Genomic DNA, 16808 nt, shown 5'->3' on the forward strand with positions numbered 1-16808 from the left:
GCTCCCGGCTCCGGCTCCGAGGTGCCCCAGGTGAGGTGGAGGCCCCTGCGCCGGGTCGACCGAAAGGACAGGGGTCTGGCTGCCAGGGCCACACGCCCCCCAGGAACCCACTCCACAGTCCATTCTCCATGGTGCCCTTTGAAACGTGGGGCACCCCCACCATGGCTGTGTGCGCCCTGGGCAGCCTGGTCCCCCATTTCTGAGGCCCAGGACGGACATGAATCCGAGCCGGACCCCGAAGGCCCGAGCAGTTCTTGTAGACACGCGCAGTCATGCCAGGTAGACCCACAAACACAGCACAAGGTCACGTCAACCCCCACGCGCCCGCAGAGCCCACGGTTAGGAAGACACGCAGCCCCGGGCCGAGCAAGCGCGCCCTGCCTGGGGCTGGTCCTCACACGGCCGGGACCCCCCCCCCCCCCCCCCCCCGCCCCTGGAGCCGTTTCCCTGCCGCCACTCAGAGGCCCGGGACCCGCATCCAAGACCCAGGTGACCTTCCCGAGTCCTCACTCAAGGTCAAGGCTGCGCTGGCAAGAGCAGGCTCCCTGCCTCCTCCAGGCCACTCCACGCAGCAAAACCCAAAGGCCCCCCGACCCTGGGACGAGGTGCAGCGGGCTGGGCCGCGGTCCCCGCGCCCTTCTGTCGGCAGATGCTGCCCGAAGCCGCCCGCCGCCACCCTCCCCTCCGCGCTGCGGCCCGGCCTCGGAAATAATTAGCAATTCTGCTCCACGAAATGCCGGCCGATGGGGTAATAAACGCCAACATCTGTCAGGAGAGCGCGCTCCTATGGAATTGCCAAGAGAAACATTTTTCTCCTCATTCAATTCACATTTAAATCGAACACAGCCCCTTCCAGTCAGCGCCAGGCTGCGGCGCGGGGTCCCGGAGCCCACAAGCTGTTCCGGGCCGAGTGGCGATCCCTCCCTCAGATGAACAAAATCACTTCGTTTAGGAATGAAGGGGCTCTGTCAGTGACGGCGGAGGGGGAAGGCGGCCATCCGCCCTGCTGCTGTGCGTGCCCGCGGGGCGCCCGCTGTGCCCCAGCAGAGGGGCCTGGGAGGGGCTCCCATCTTCACAACCACGGGCTGTGGTCAGCGGCCCGGTCATCACCGGGTGGTCCACTGAGGCTCCACGGAATGAGGGAACCCAGCCCAGGTGGGCTCTTCCCCCAAAGCCGCCCCTCGGCCTGCAATTCCAACCCTGGGCTGCAGGGGGCGCTGTGTCCCTGGGACCCTGGCCTTGGAGCCGGCCCCTGACCCGGTGTCCCTGAGCCGAGCTGGGAACTCTACATGTGAGAGGCACTGGGACCCAGCGGGTGACCTTGAGGCCCATTGACACAACCTGGGCTGCATCCCCCCTGGTCAGTGACCCTGAGGGACACTCCCCGCCCGAGACCGGCGGGCTGCGGGGGTGACCCCGAGGCTGCGGCAGCCGACAGCCCTCTCCCAGGAACACGGGGCCTTCCTGCCGGCAACGAGGGGCACGTGCTGTGGTCCCGTGAGCGGTTGGGGAGAGCCCGCACGCTGGTGGCCTCAGAAATGCCCTCCCCGCCCCCCGCAGAGCCACGAAAGCCAGGAGGGTGACACAGCGCGGGGGATGGGGGGGGAAGGGGGCAGCCAGGCCCCTGCTTCCTCTGGGTGCCCCATGGAGACCCAGGAAGGCCTGACCTCCACTCCTGCCCGCTGGCCCCTTCCTCCTCCCCCTCCTTCTGGGAGGAAGAACACCGGGAAGCACACCTCCGGGGAGGAAGGAGAGCGTTTCTAATTCAGAGTCGGAGAGAATTCACATCTCCAGGGAGTTGAAGAAGAGAAGGCGGGGGGAGACAGTGAGGGCCGCGCGGGGGGTTGGGGAAAGAAGGGGGCGCTGCTGACGGCTCTGAGCCCCATCCTCCCAGCGGGGTCCCCGGCTGCAGGTCTGAGCCTCTGGAGGCTCTCTGTGCAGATGGGGCCTGGCAGCCTCTACTTTCCCATCCGGGCAATGGGTGGGGGGGGCAGGGTGCTCAGCCGCGTGGCTCCCTCCGCCCGGCCCCACCTCCTGCTCCCAGGGAGGAGGAGGAGGCTGGTGCCCTGTGGCTGCCGCTGTCATGCTTGGTCAGGGTCAAGGCCAAGGCCACATGTGACCCATTGGGGGCTCCACATGTGCCCTGTCCACAGTCCACTGCCCCCCTTACTGCTGGACCAGGCCCTGTGTGAGGGGCGGGGTGGGAGGGCAGCACACCCACTATGAGGCCTGTCCAATGGGTGGACGTTGGCAGATACAATGAAGGTCGCGGGGTTCCCGTTACCCGGGTGTTCGCTGCACACCTGGCTTCAGGCTCGGCCCATCCTGCACGGCCCACCTGGGCCGAGCAGAGGCCCCCAGCACCCTGCCTGCTCACCCAGCCCGCCTGCCATGCACATGCGCCCATGGGCAATGCCACTGGCCTGCTCACTAGTCTGAGCCCGGCGTGGGCCTAAGTCCCGGGGTATTCGCAGGTGTGCGGAGGTGCTCCTGGGGCAGGGCTGGGCAGGTCGGCACCATCCCTTCCTCCTGACACCCTCAGGCCCTGCCCTCCGACCGCCCCCTGCTCAGGAGACCCTGGGCCTGGGATGTGTGCATGTATGGGTCACGGGGGAGGCCCGTGTGCCGGGGGTGGGGCCAGAGCAGACCCCTGAGGTGGTCCCATGCCCAGAATCTCCCTCCACTCCACCCCTCCCACCCTTTCCTGGGAAAAGGGAAAACTGAGGGGAAATATGACAGATGCAGTATTTTGCAAAATGAGCTAATTGCATGGCAGTCACACAGGGAGATGAGATTAGCAGGAGAATATTCGACAGAGGAGGCCTGGCGTGCTCACGGTGCCGGGGAAAGGCCGTGTCAGGCTGAGACGCGGAGCCGGCGCCATGGCCGGTGGGGCGGCGGCCTCTCGCTCAGCGGGGCCCACAGCTCAGTCCTGGGCCGCGTGGGAGCCAGGGCCTCAGCTAAGGAGCAGGCGTGTGCAGGTACACAAGGTCACCCTCACGTCCGGACACCCCCACGGGTACGTGCACATGGCCCAGGACAGGGAAGAACACCCGCTCTCACGTGTTCACACCCCCGTCCCCCCCGCCCCCCACTCCCCACCCCCCCACCCCCCGCCAGGAGCTTGTGTCGGGGTTGGGCCTCGCGCTTGTGGGAGCCGTGGCCATGCCGCTAACGGGGCTGTCACTACGCCCAGTGGCTGAGCACAGACACGCCATTTCTGTTTCAATGACGGGCACTTATCTGCTGGCCGGGGACGGGCCCTCCACCTGGCCGGGGTCGGGCACATCAGCCAGGGTGCTGCCTCCCACTTCATGGCGCCCCACTCCCCAACCCTTCGGCCCGTGGCACTCTGGGTGCAGAGGAAGGTGGGACCCCAAAGCGCAGTCTAAAAGCAGCCCCCAGCAGGCCCTGTGGCCCCCGGGGCCCCAAGTCGAGGACCTGAAATACAAGCTCAGAAGGGCTTCAGGCCCTCAGGGCTCTGGGCTGGGAGGTGCGACTGACGCTCAGCTTGTACTGGGACTGATGGGTCTGGGGAGCAGGCCGCCCCCCCATCCCCGCCGCGGCTGCAGGCTCCCACTGCTGCACCCCAGTCACCCGGGTCCCTCCTGCGAGACAATCCCAGTCGGTTCCTGGGGGCTCCCCCTCTTACTCCGCAGCCTGTCCCGGACTCCCCGCTCCTGCTCTGCACCGACTTGCCCAGGACTCCCCTCCCTGAGCCGCTGCAACTGAGCCATCCCGAGCCTCTCTCCCTCCCCTCCCCGTGCCCTCCTGACAACCGCGATGGCCTCCACTCTGCACCCCGATTCCCGTGGGCTGGAGTAAAACTCCACACCCCAATCCAGAACTCGGAGGGCCTGACCCTGCTCCCCTCCCCGCTCTCCTCCGGCAGCCACACTGGACTCTGCCTGATTCTCCCCCCCCCCCCCCCCCCCCCGCCAGGCTCCCTCCATGCTGTTCCCTTTCTCAGAACGCTCTTCCCTGCCCCCTGGGAGGCACGCTCCTCCCCTCCCGCCTCAGCCTCCACGCTTCCTGGTCCCTGGGGCCCGTTCCCGTGAAACCCCAAAGTGAGGTCAGTGCCAGGGACCTTCCCAAGCCCCCGCCTTGCAGCAGCGATAACCCCGGGCACATGCGTGTCTACGAGCGACCGAGTCTCAGCTCAGACGGCCTCTCGGCAATCCGGCACTCCTGCCAGGTGAATGCTTACGGCCCCACTTTACAGACAGAGAAACTGAGACTCAGAGAAAGGACACCGCCAGGCTAGGCCGCGCAGCTGAGGTATCAGGGCTGGAGCTGAGACCATACCTGGCCATCTGCCTTTTTTAATTTTTTTGTTAATCCTCACCCGAGGGTATTTTTTCCATTGGTTTTTAGAGAGTGGAAGGGAGGGAGGGAGGGAGGGAGGGGGGGGAGAAAGAGAGAGAGAGAGAGGGAGAGAGAGAGAGAAACATCGATTGGTTGCTTCCTGAACAAGCCTGACTGGGGGTGGGCGCTGGGGGGTGGGAAGGGGGAGATGGGAGGGCAGGGATTGAGCCTACAACCCAGGTATGTGCCCTCGACTGGGAATCGAACCCGTGACCCTTCAGTGCGCAGGCCAACACTAACCATGAAGCCACACCAGCCAGAGCTGGCCTTCTGTGTCTTGACCCAGTTGCCTGGTCCGGGCCCCGAGGCCTCTGCCTCCTGGGTGAGTCACCCTCCCAGGCTCATTTCTGGAAAACCTCCCGATGAAGTGGGGGGGGGGGGGGGAGTCTCATTCCAGAAGCAAACGGGATTAGAGGCCCGGCCATGCGGCCAGCTGCTCTGGTCCCCAAGCCGCGGGACAGCCTGGGCTAAAGGCGGGGACCTGGTTCCCTCCAGGCTCGGGGCCTCTGTTCCCGTCCGTCTGCGAAGCCATCCCTCAATCCAGCCTCCAGCCACCAGCCGAAAGCTGCCTGTGTGTCCCTCCCAGGGCTGGCTCCCCCCGCCAGCCGCCCCCAGCCCATGCCTGCACAGCTCACACCGGATGTCAGCTTGCCTGCTCAGGCCCCCGCGAGTCCCCCCTGGAGTTCTGACCCCGTCTCGCTGCCTGTCTGGCCATCTGCCTGACCACTCGGGCCTCCGCTCCTGGGACTGCTGGACTCGATGACTGCGAACACGGGAGGGGAGGGCCGGGGCTGGGACCGGGGAGTCAAAGGGGTTCTGCCTGCGGGTGGGGAAGCCCCCAAGCTTAGCCCTCAAAGGCCCGAAGGCCGCGTCTGCCCGAAAGTTCCTGAGCGGGGCCGAGTGGGGACGGTGCGGACCCTCCTGAGTCAGCTCCCTGCTGGGGGCTGCCCTTGCTGGTTCCAGACAGCTGCCCAGCCCGGCCTGGCGGTCCTGTGGGTGGACGGGGGTGGGGTGGGGGGGTCCCAGGATGGAGCTGCCCGACCCGGGCGGCGGGCGGCTGGGGCCTGGCACCTCCGCTATCGCCGTAACTGGGCTCCAGCTGGTGTTGACACAGCAAACACAACGCGATTCCCATTCGCCGAGCGGAGTGGGCAAACACAGGAGGCTCACAAAGGCCCGGCGTGACCGGCCTCCCAACACGCCCGCCGCCGCCTGGGCCGCGAGGCAGGACGCGTCCCCAGCCAGACAGCGTGGCCCGGGGGTGGGAGCTGGGGACGGACCCGGCGAGGTACCCAGAGAGGGGCTGGCTGGCGTGAGGTCCTCACAGCCCAGGGCTGGCCCACACGCTGGGCGGGGCTTGAGGGGCTCAGTCGTGTCCACGGGGCCCATCCCCGGTGATACCCCACGAGCATCCCTTCCTGCATCGGGGTCTCCGAGGCCTGGGCACAAGCTCTGATGACAGATGGGTGAGGCTATCTGTGTTCCTACTGCACAGGAAGGGAAACTGAGGCCCGGGGCAGAGTGAGGGTGCGGCACAGCCGTGGGTGAGCCCCCAATTCCTGGCATCTTCTTCCTCCGAGCCTGGTCCCCGGCACCCTGTGCCCTGGTGCGCCTTCCGGAGGGGACTCAGGCACGGCCAGAGGTCCTTTCGGGGGCAGCACAAGGTCAGCCCCGGAGGACTGTGGTCCGAGGCGGGATGTCAGACTCCAAGGAACAGCGTCGGCAGAGCCAGGCCAGCAGGCAAGCCCCTCCATCACCCCCACCCCCCGGCCTGGTCACGATCCACGGCTCCCACCCTGGCTCCACCTGTGGCGTGGGTCACATCCCTGTCACCTTGAGCGGACTGCGCTCCCCGCCGATCTGGCCCCGCCCCCTGCACCCGCTCACCTGGTGCAGGGCCAGGAGACAGTCTGAAGGCGGGACAGGCACCTGGGCACCTGCTGCCCGTGATGAGCCAGGCCCGCCTGGGCGAGCGCAGCGCCCGGGGCCGGCCGCCCCCCGGTGTGGGCTGCCTTCTCATTGCCCGGCCGCCCCGCCCCGCCCCGCCCCCCGGTGTGGGCTGCCTTCTCATTGCCCGGCCGCCCCGCCCCGCCCCGCCCCCCGGTGTGGGCTGCCTTCTCATTGCCCGGCCGCCCCCGCCCCGCCCCGCCCCCCGGTGTGGGCTGCCTTCTCATTGCCCGGCCGCCCCCGCCCCGCCCCGCCCCCCGGTGTGGGCTGCCTTCTCATTGCCCGGCCGCCCCCGCCCCGCCCCGCCCCCCGGTGTGGGCTGCCTTCTCATTGCCCGGCCGCCCCCGCCCCCCGCCCCGCCCCCCGGTGTGGGCTGCCTTCTCATTGCCCGGCCTCCCCGCCCCGCCCCGCCCCCGCCCCCCGGTGTGGGCTGCCTTCTCATTGCCCGGCCGCCCCGCCCCGCCCCGCCCCGCCCCGCCCCCCAGTGTGGGCTGCCTTCTCATTGCCCGGCCGCCCCGCCCCGCCCCCCGGTGTGGGCTGCCTTCTCATTGCCCGGCCTCCCCGCCCCGCCCCGCCCCCGCCCCCCCGGTGTGGGCTGCCTTCTCATTGCCCGGCCGCCCCGCCCCGCCCCGCCCCGCCCCGCCCCCCAGTGTGGGCTGCCTTCTCATTGCCCGGCCGCCCCGCCCCGCCCCCCGGTGTGGGCTGCCTTCTCATTGCCCGGCCGCCCCGCCCCGCCCCCAGGCTGGGGCTATGCCCGGTGCCCTCCCACCAGCCCCGGGGGCTCACTGCTCCCCAAGTGCGGCTGCCACAGCGGAGGCCTCGTTTGCTGTGTATTTTAAGCCACAGAAATGGGGGGAGAAGGGCGACTGGCTGCCCCGGGGCTGCCTGCAGGAGGGAGGCGCCAGGCTGACAGGTGCAGCTACGGCCCCGGATCGCAGGCGTGAGCCCTGCCCTCGGCCTCTGTCCCCTCTCCATCCCTCTCCCACGCGGGGACACAGTGACCTACAGGCCGCACCTGCGGGGGGTCCCTCCGCGGCCCACAACATCCGAGTCACTCCGCTCACCCCCGCTCCTAGGCTCAGGCGGGTGCCTTCCTCCTGTCCCTGCGCCTCCCGAGGAAGGCTGGCTCAGACCCCACCTCCTCCAGGCCGGCGTCTTAGACTCGCCCCCGTTGTCGCCTGCTCTGCACAGCGGGACCCCACGGCTTGCTGGCCTGTCTCCTTGACGTCCGGGGTCCTGGAGGACAGGGACGAGCCAGGCCACCTGCTCGCCCTACCTCAGATACCACCCCACCTCCCCCAGCCCTCACGCGCGAGGATTTCAGAACAAAGGGCCAGACGCTATTAAGATTCAATTAAATCTCTCACTTCTCGGATCCTAAATTAGGCTGGTCTGTTCCTGTGGCACCTGCCCCCTCTGCTGGGAGGACCCCGGGGAGGAGACAGCCTCCCTCAGCGCACGCTTCTCTGGGGAGTGGGGTCCAGAGGCTCCTCTGTCTCCTCCGGGCTCAGCGCTCGCTCCTCCACTGGCTGACCCCCTCGCCCATATCCTAGATCCCGCCGCCCCGCCCCCCCCCCCGCCCCCCCCCCCGCGCAGGGCGGGGTGCAGGCCCAGGGCTCCCAGCTGCATCTGCCGCCCTCTTCAGCCCGCCACCCTCTCCAGGGACCCCAGTGGCGTCCTGAGGTCCTGCCCGGGGGCCTCCCTGGGGCGCTGCCCTCCCCTGGCAGACGCCACCCTGGCTCCCTCTGTCCCAGCCAGCAGGCCCTGCTTCCTCCGGGTTTCTGGGCGACCTGGGAGGGGCGGGCACACAGGCCCCTGAACCGGGTGAGCAGGGCGCCCTGGCCGTCTCAGCCAGGCAGGGGCTGGGCTGGCCTCGTCCGTCCGAGCCTGTTTCCTCGTGCCAAGCGAGATCCTGCCTCCCGGCGCCTGCAGACTGGGTCCACACGAGGGCGGGGCCGGCGGTGGGAGGTGTGCTGGGACTGAGGGGCACTGCCAGGGCAGGCACCTGGCATCCCCGAGCAGAACCACAGGCAGCAGGCTCAGAGGCCCCGTCTTGGGGTGAGGCCTGGGCCTGGGGCACTTCAGCCAAGGTGCCCGTCCCCCAGGAGGTGGGCGATGCTGTCAGGGCAAGCAGGGGCGCGGAGCTTCCGGCCTGACCCTCCCCCCTGACCTTCAGCCACTGGGGAGAACGCAGTAGGGTGAGGGTGGGGTGGAGGGCTGACCCACCAGGCTCTGTGGGCCTCAGGGACATTGGACCCCGAGGCCCCCCAGACCCCTTCCTTTGGCCGGTGGGAGCTCAGGAGCCACCACAGCGCCTCGGACCCCTCCTGGGCCCCCCGGCACCTGGGAGGAGGAGCCAGGAGGAGACCCGCCCCCGACCCACACCCCGCCTTTCCTGAGGCCCCCAGACAGAGCCAGGCCCCCCCCTTTCCTGAGGCCCCCAGACAGAGCCAGGCCCCCCTTTCCTGAGGCCCCCAGAACAGAGCCAGGCCCCGCCCTTTCCTGAGGCCCCCAGAGAGCGCCAGGCCCCTCGCCAGGCCCCCCCTTTCCTGAGGCCCCCAGAGAGCGCCAGGCCCCTCTGACCACCACTAGCTCAGGCAGGTGGGGGAAGAGGAGGGAATCATGTGTTTCTTCTGAGGATCCTTCGGCCCACCCACCTGCCCTAGCCACACTTCACATCAGATCTAGGCACGCCCACACACCTGGGCCCCCACTAGCCACGCCCCCAAACACAACACACCCACCTGCCCCGTCTCCCTCTTCCTTCCCAGGACGCCAGCTCCCTGCCCCAGCTCAGCCCGGAGGCCCGCAGGGGTCCCTGGCTCTGGCCCGCCGGGAGGCCGTCCCACACTCACGTCCCCAGTGGCGGAGCAGCCTGTCTGCCCACGGCTCCCGCGGGTGTGGGGAGTGGATGGAGTTCCCCTCCCTCCCTGCACGCACGCGGCCACCTCCTCCAAGGAGCTAGCTCCCTCCGACCCCGATCTGGGGGGGTCGCTCTAGCACCTCGTGCTGGGGTTTCTCCTGAGCACTCGCCCCCCCAAGTCCCTCCTGGCTCACTTGCTGGCCTCTCCCTGCAGGGGTGGTCCAGGGTCCCACACCACAGGCGCTCACAGGGCCCATTCCCCAATCCCCGCTCCCCCTCCCTGTCCCTGGGGCGGGGGCACCTCGCCAGGAGGGGCAGTGTCTGGGTGAGGGGAGATAATTAGCTGAAAAAACACGCAATCAGGGAGAGAAGGCTGCCGGCCCTCGGCGCCCGCACACGCGCCTAATTGGTGCCACGTGCGCGCCTCCTGTCTCGAGCGGGAAAGTGGAAGGTCAAGATCTCTTAATGTTGGGAATGGGGGGCGGCAGCAGCCACTGCCAGCCCCACCCACACACCTTTTAATTGCCCGGAGGCGGGTGGGCGGAGGCCGCTGGCACAGCCGCAGAATCCCCTGCCTGTCTGCCCACCGTTGCTGTGCCTCTCAGCGAGAACCCAGAGCCGCAGCCCCGGCTAACGTTTAAGAGGCTCCTGCTGGGTGACACCATGGCTCTTGTCCTCGCCATCTGCTCGTCCAACCCCCGTCAGAAGGCATCGGTGGCCGCCAGCTGCCTCAATGCCGAGCTTTCCCCCTCAAATCCTTGCTGCCGCCTCCAGGCAGCCCTGAGCTCACTACTGCCCCTCGGACTGAAGGGACCTTCCTCCTGCTGGGGCCACCCGGCCTGTCCGCCCCTCTCCGCCCATTAGACCAGTGGTTCTCAACGAGGTGGGGGCACTGCCCGCAGGGGACAGCTGGCAATATTTGGAGACATTTTTGGCTGTTACACCCGGGGGCGTGGCATACTGCTGGCACCTAGTGGGATGCTGCCTGCATCCTACCGGGCACCGAGCGGCCGCACACAGACAGACCTGCTCCAATGCCAGTCATACCAACGCTGAGACACCTGCGAGGTGCAGCCTGGGACAGAGAGCGCGGCGAGGGGTTGGGGGGCGGGCAGACTCTCCTTCCTGATGGGCACCGTCTGCCCCCAGCCCTGGCCCCTGGCTCACTCCCGCTCCTCTGAGCACCCAGCCCAGAGCCAGTTCCTGAACAGACCCGGTCACGCTGCCAACAGAGCATCCGTTTAATTGGGTTAAGTGGCCATTAGCGGCAAAAGCAGGGCGGCTGCGTGCGGAAGGGTTTTTAATTTTACTCTTTAAATGATGCTCGCTCCCTGGAGAGGCCGCTGACGGTGGGAACACGGCCCACTGGAGCCCCCAGTACCGGGGCCGCAGCAGCACCCCGTGTCCCGTCCACCGGGGCCTTGTGGGGGTGCGCAGGGAGGGGGTGCTCAGCGCCTTGTCTCCATGGATGGTTCCTGGAACTGGGAGACCAAGGAAGGAGCTGCGGGGGCAGGGACGGGCCCAAGGTCACGAGGTCATCACAGAAGAGGCCAGAACCCCATCTCCCCGTGGACAGCCAGTGCCACGTGGCCCCTGGTGGTAGCACAGAGGAGGGCAGAGGAGGGGGGAGGGTAGTGGGTGGGGGCTGGAGCCCAGCTGCCCGGATCTCACGCCTGCCTTTGCTGGGAGACCTGGCCAATGGCTTAACAGTCTGGGGCCCAGTGTCCTCAAATGTAGAATGGGAATAATAAGAGGAGTAGCTCGTGGCTGGCAGGGAGGGTGTGGGGCGATCTGGCATGTTCCAGCTCATCTCAGGCCGGGCACGTGGCAGGCACGCAGACAGAGGCCGGTAATCATGGGAAGGAATTCATTCTGCCGTTTCGGGGGAAACGCCCCAGGCTCTGAACCCACACAGAGCCATCTGCGGAGCATGAAACACACAGAGCCTGACGCAGCGGGCTGGGCTGGGGCCTGGGCATCTCGGGGTAAAAGCGCCTCAGAGGGCTCCAGCGTGCCAGCCGGGCCCCGAACGCCGCGTGGAGGCACAGGTACCAGGGCACAGCCTCTGGGAGGCCCTGGCCCCGGGACGGCGGGCAGAGCCGAGGTGGAACGTGGGTGTGGGGGGGAGGGCCTTGGTCTCCAGTCCCGGGTGCCCAGCCAGGCCTCTCCACTGCCCCCGGCTTGTCTGAGGTTGGAGGTGAAAGCCCCCCTCGAGAGCAGACGTCTCACCACCACCGATGGCCCCCAGACCTGCTCCGGCCCTGGGCCTCCCCTTCTCCACGGACCAAGCCCACTGGGCCCCACGCCCTCGGCCTTGGCCTCCACAGGAGCCTGGAATGCCCGCACTGGGGTCACTCCTCACCTTATCCAAGCCAGCGCCTCTCCCACACCTCTCCTCTGAGCCCATCCACGCAGCAGAGGTGCCAGGGATGGTGCCAGGGATGGTGCCAAGGGCGGCACAGCCTTCAGGACACTGTTCCCACGGTGGCCTTTAGAAATGATGGCTCCTGGAGCCGTGGGACCAGAAGCATGGGGCAGGGATGGTCTCATGCCCCCATTTCACAGAGGGGACAACCAAGGCCAGGGCTGGGACTGGAGAGCTCCACCCCAGCGCCGGCCCGCACACAGTAGGCCCTCAGTGAACGGAGGAAGGACTACAACCACGCAGCGATGACCTTCCTGAAAGAGGGGCTGGGTGCCGAGGCCCCAGGGGGAGGAGAGGAGAGAGTCCCGGTGGGGTCCCACTCTGTTCCCAACCTGCTGTAAGGAGCAGGCATCTCCCTCCCCGTCCTGGGACTCAGCAGTCGGGCCCGGGCTCAAAGGACCCATCTCCCGGGGACAGGGGTTCCTAGAGAGGTCCCCTCGTGTCTCCGGAGCCGAGGCCCCAGCAGGTCTCCCAGACCCGGGGCTGCCGGCTGCCTGTGCCGCAAAGCCCCGACCGCCGCCTCCCGCCCGACTCGCGGCCCATAAACCACCTGTGCAGCGTGGAGACGCGCGTTACCAACACTGATGGTCCCTGATTAGATGACACGACGACCTCCCGTCCTGCGATGCTCAGCTCCCTCTTTGCAGGACCCATGTTCACCTTCCAGACCAGGGCAAGAGGATTGGTGTTGGACTACTGGATGGGGTCCAGGGAGAGAGGAACCATGAGGTGGGGCTGCGGGGGGCCCAGACCCCCAACACCCCGCCCTCCACGTGCACCCGGGCTGCAAACAGACGTGGGAAAGGCGGAAGGGCCAGACCTTGGTGAAAGGCACATTTAAACATAATGAAGGCCCAGGAGGGAGGAGGACGACCGTCCTTTTACTCCGGGACACGGGCAGCCGCCAGGGGGCGCTGCAGGGGACTTCACCTGCCAGGGGAGGGCCGGGAAGGGAGGGCTGGGGGCTCCCTGCTCACCTCGGGGATAACGTGGGCAGGGGGGGGCCTGGCTTAGGGTCCTCGTGACCTGGGTTCAAGTCCGGGCTCTGCCACACCCTGACCTGCTGCAGGGCACCCCGAGTTTCACGGTCCGCTCGGGGAAGTGGGAAGGACGTGGGACACTCAGCCCACCAGGGCGCGTCCTTCCCTATCGTTGCGCCCCTGAGCGTCACCTGCATGTAGTGCCACTTGCACAGGCTGCGGGCTGGGCTGCAGAGGGAGTGGGAGGGGCACTGACCCCCGGCCTGCTCCTCGGGGCCGGTCCTGTGGTCCGCAGGGGGTGGGAGGCCCCCCCTATCCCATGATCCAGGTCACACAGGGGCAGGCAGGGGACCCCGCTCCTGGAGAAGGGGTCCTGGCTCTCTCCTGGGGCTGGATGTGGTGGGGTTTGCCCTGAACGTGGCCTGAGCCTGGGCATGGCTCCCGTGGGCTGGCTCACGGCGTGTGTGTTTGTTTCAATAGCTTTATTGGTATGTGATCCGCAGACCACACAGTTCACCCACACAAACAACACAAGTGGTTTTCTAGCGTGTTCAGAGCGGCGCGGCCACGACCACACCGAGTTTAGCACACTTTCATCACCCCGAAAAGAAGCCCTGGACCCATCAGCAGACACGCCCCGCCCCGCCCCGCAACCACCAATGAGCGCTCTGCGGCCATGGCTTTGTCTACTCCAGGCAGTTCGCAGAAAGGGGATCCCACGCGAGGGGGTCTTTGTGGCCGGCTCTCTCGCTTAGTTTAATGTTTCCTAGTTCCGCCCGTGTCTGTGTCAGCGCTACCTCCCTCCCCGTTTCTGTGTTAATCCTCACCCCAGGATTTTTTCCCGTTGATTTTTTTAGAGAGAGTGGGAGGGAGGGTGAGAGAGAGAGAAACATCGATGTGAGAGACACATAGATTGGTTGCTTCCCACCTGTGGCTCAGACCAGGTATGTGGGTGCCCTTGACCAGGAGTTGAACCCATGACCCTTCAGTGCGCAGGCCAAACGGTCTAACCACTGAGCAACACCGGCCAGGGCTGCACGTCCCTCCTCCTTATTGGACTGGTCTCTGACACAGGCCGGGGCGGCTGCAGTTGTGCCTCTGATCTGGGGGCCGCTCGGACCCCTCCCTCATTTACGGTGTGACCTGCGGCTCCAGGAGCCCTTCCCGGCTGCTGCCCTGGGCTCGGCCAGTTCTGGACAGCGGGTGGCGGGGGTGGGGGGGGCTCTCTCACCTCACAGAGCCGCTGTGCTCGGAGCCGAGAGGCCCAACCGCTCTGAGTCTAGAGGGGAGACCGAGGCCCAGAGGGAGGCAGGGGACCAGGCAGAGCCGCGGGCAAGCAGAGGCTCCGACCGACCGCCGTGGCCACAGCCTGCTCCGCGCGGCTTTCCGGTTCCCCTCACGCGGCCTCCCCATCGGGCCAGCGGCCCAGCCTCGTCACAGGCAGGTCACCGTCCTGCAGGTGCTCGCCCCGGGACACTTAGGACACAGCAGAGCGAGGGGAGAACCAATAGGAGGCAGAGGCGGACTCGGCCGGGGCCCCTCCATCATACCCACACCGGGTCCCCAGACCCCAGGTCACCCCGCGTGCAGCCTTCCCCAGATCATACCGCCCCGCTCCCGCCGCCGCTGCCACGTCCCTGCAGCCGCAGCCCTGCCCGCGGTGGCCGGCCTGCATTCCGGGCGCCAGGAGGCCGCGGGTTCTCGGGAGGTGAGGACGGAGCCCCCAGGTGCAGGGCCACCCCGCCGGGTCCGCCCTCCATCCCAACGCTCGCGCCTACCTTCAGGGCCTGCACCTTCCTGGCCAGCAGGCCCTCGATGTCCCCGGCCACCTTCTCCACCAGCGTCCGAGGCTCGTTCTCCTGCACCGCGAACAGATTCCGGTTGTCCCTGTAGATCTGGGAGGAAGCAGAGCGGGGTGAGGTCAGGTGTCCCACCGTCCCATGCCACGCCCCCCCGCCCCCAGCTCTGGTCACGGAGACAGAGCGCCGGGGTCTGGGAGGGGCCCAGGGCGCTCTTGGACTTGGAGGAAGGACACAGCGCCGGCCGCAGCGGGCCCTGGTTGTGGTTGTCGCCGCGCTCTGGAGCTCAGGGTTCCTCCCCCAGGGGCCGTGAGCAGCACCCCCTGCCTGGCTGCGTGGTGAGAGCGGCGACGGGGAGGGTGGGCTGGAGAGGAGTCATGAAGGGGGGGGGCAATAGCACACATAGCACACCACACACCCACACAAGATGCCCTCACGCTCACGCGTGTACACACACCTACACCCCCACGGGCATCCCACGCCGCCACCCCTCCACACGGGCTCAGGCAGCTGCACCCCTTTTCGCTGGCGCTGCCCCAGGGCGTTTGCAGAAACTGTAGCGGGAGCTCTGGGTGCCCCCAGGGGATCCTCTGTCATTCGGGGCACAGAGAGTGGGGGCAGGGACAGGGAAGAAGAGGCACGGGGGGAGCGAGTCTGCCCCTCTTTCCCCCTTGGGGGGCGTGCACATGGGCATGTAACTCTGACAGTCCGAATCTGCGTGAGCGAGCGTGTGTTACGGCTCAGCACACATCCACCTGTGCCATGCTGCGTGGTGGGGTGCAGGGGCGGGGGGGGGGGGGAAACAGAGCCTGGGGGCTCGCACAGAGTTAGAGAAGCAGATCCGTGGGCGTTTCTGTTCGTAGCTGGATGCCTGGGGGTATGTGTGTGTGCATGCACTGGACACCCCTGCAAACGCCTGAGGCTGACTGGGTCCAGGTGTCCATCCAGGTGACCCAGGCAGGTCCGTGCCACCATGACCGAGCTCCCGCCACAGGCTGTGCAGAGGAGGGGTGTGAGAGACCGAGAGGGGTGAGGAGGAGGAGACAGGAGGCGGCGGGAGAGGCTGCAGTGACAGGCAGGCAGGCAGGAGATAAGGTCGGAGAGTGACAGAGGGGAGGGGAGATAAGGCTTGGGCATCTGACGGGGCGGGCGGGCAGAGGGGGGACTGGGCGCCTCCAGAGCCCTGCCCACCAGCGCCTGGCAGCCCAAGGGTTAACGCTCCGCACAAGGCGGCTCGCACTCCCCTCCCCCACCCCGTCCCTCCCGGCCGCTCTTTTCTCTTTGTCCTTCTCGTAGAACAAAATAATTTGTGGGGAAGTTGCTCCTTCCCACAGCGCAGGCGATTCGAGGGCGACCTGTGGGGATAAAGAGCCAGGAGCTGCGGAGTTCCAGGGGACGCCAGGCCAGGCTGCCCCAGGCCCCTCGGGACAGAGGTCCCCCATGGAGGCAGAGGTCAAGGAGGGGTCAGGGCCCGGGAGCCTCTGGGAAGTGCAGGGAGCCTGGAGCCCAGAGCCCACAGCTGGGGAAGCGGGCTGGGAAACGGGGCGAGGGCGGATCAAGGACACACGCCGTGAGTGTGAGCCAGGTCCCCATGCTCCCTGCCCCTCCCGCCCAGGTTTCAGGGACCAAAAACAGCCCTTTCCGGACCCCCAGCCCCCGCCACACTGCCGAAGCCTCGGCGCAGCGCACCCGGCCCACTTGTGCCAGCAGGGGGCGCAGCTGCCTGGCGGCTCCGGGCACGGGATGCCGCTCTCCCACCTGATGCCCCGTCAAGGTCATTCCCAGGCACCCCTATCCGTCAAGGTCATTCCCAGGTGCCCCTATCGGTCAAGGTCATTCCCAGGTGCCCCTATCGGTCAAGGTCATTCCCAGGCGCCCCTATCCTGGCATCCAGAGCAGCGCAGCCCAGACCTGAGGCTGACCTGCTGGCAACTCCCCGGGGAGCACAGGTTTCCTCCCCGCGGGACCGGACCGGTGTCCCTCGCAGCCTGGCACGGTGACCTGTGACCGGGCAGGGCCAGGGAGCCGCCAAGAGAGCGGGTCTCCAGGAGGCAGGGTCACCCCCCACCGCCCAACGGATGGCACGAGGGCTGGAAAGCAGGGGACCCACCGAGAGGTGCCCCCTCCCTGAGCTCTGTCCGATCCACTGAACGAGAGGACCGCAGCCACGCGCCACAGCCAGCCCGCAGCAGGAGCCGCACCGTGGTCGCCGCTGCTACTGTCCACGGCGCCAGGACCCGGCAGGAGGAACCGGCCCCCTTCCCGCCCACCCGCTCCTGCTAGATCTGCACTCGGAGGACCCGAAGCCGGGCTCCATTCCTGGGCCAACAGCCTCGGTCTCCGGGGTCTCCACCCCCGCAGCCCCCGCCCCCCTCCTCCCTGGCCTCGCCGGGCAGTCCCTCCCTGGCCATCTTGTCCTTGTCTCCGAC

At 67.7% G+C, this 16808-nt stretch overlaps 1 protein-coding gene across 1 annotated transcript in view; it reads right to left on the minus strand.

Annotated features, from left to right (window-relative positions):
• CACNA2D2 (calcium voltage-gated channel auxiliary subunit alpha2delta 2) overlaps positions 1–16808 on the minus strand; it is a 107743-nt gene that overhangs the window by 38372 nt on the left and 52563 nt on the right. Inside the window, 1 exon segment of the mRNA XM_079794857.1 lies at positions 14359–14475. Within this exon segment, the coding sequence (XP_079650983.1) occupies positions 14359–14475 (117 nt within the window).

This window comes from Cnephaeus nilssonii, assembly GCF_951640355.1.
Source record: "Cnephaeus nilssonii genome assembly, chromosome: 17".
NCBI classification, from domain to species: Eukaryota; Metazoa; Chordata; class Mammalia; order Chiroptera; family Vespertilionidae; genus Cnephaeus; species Cnephaeus nilssonii.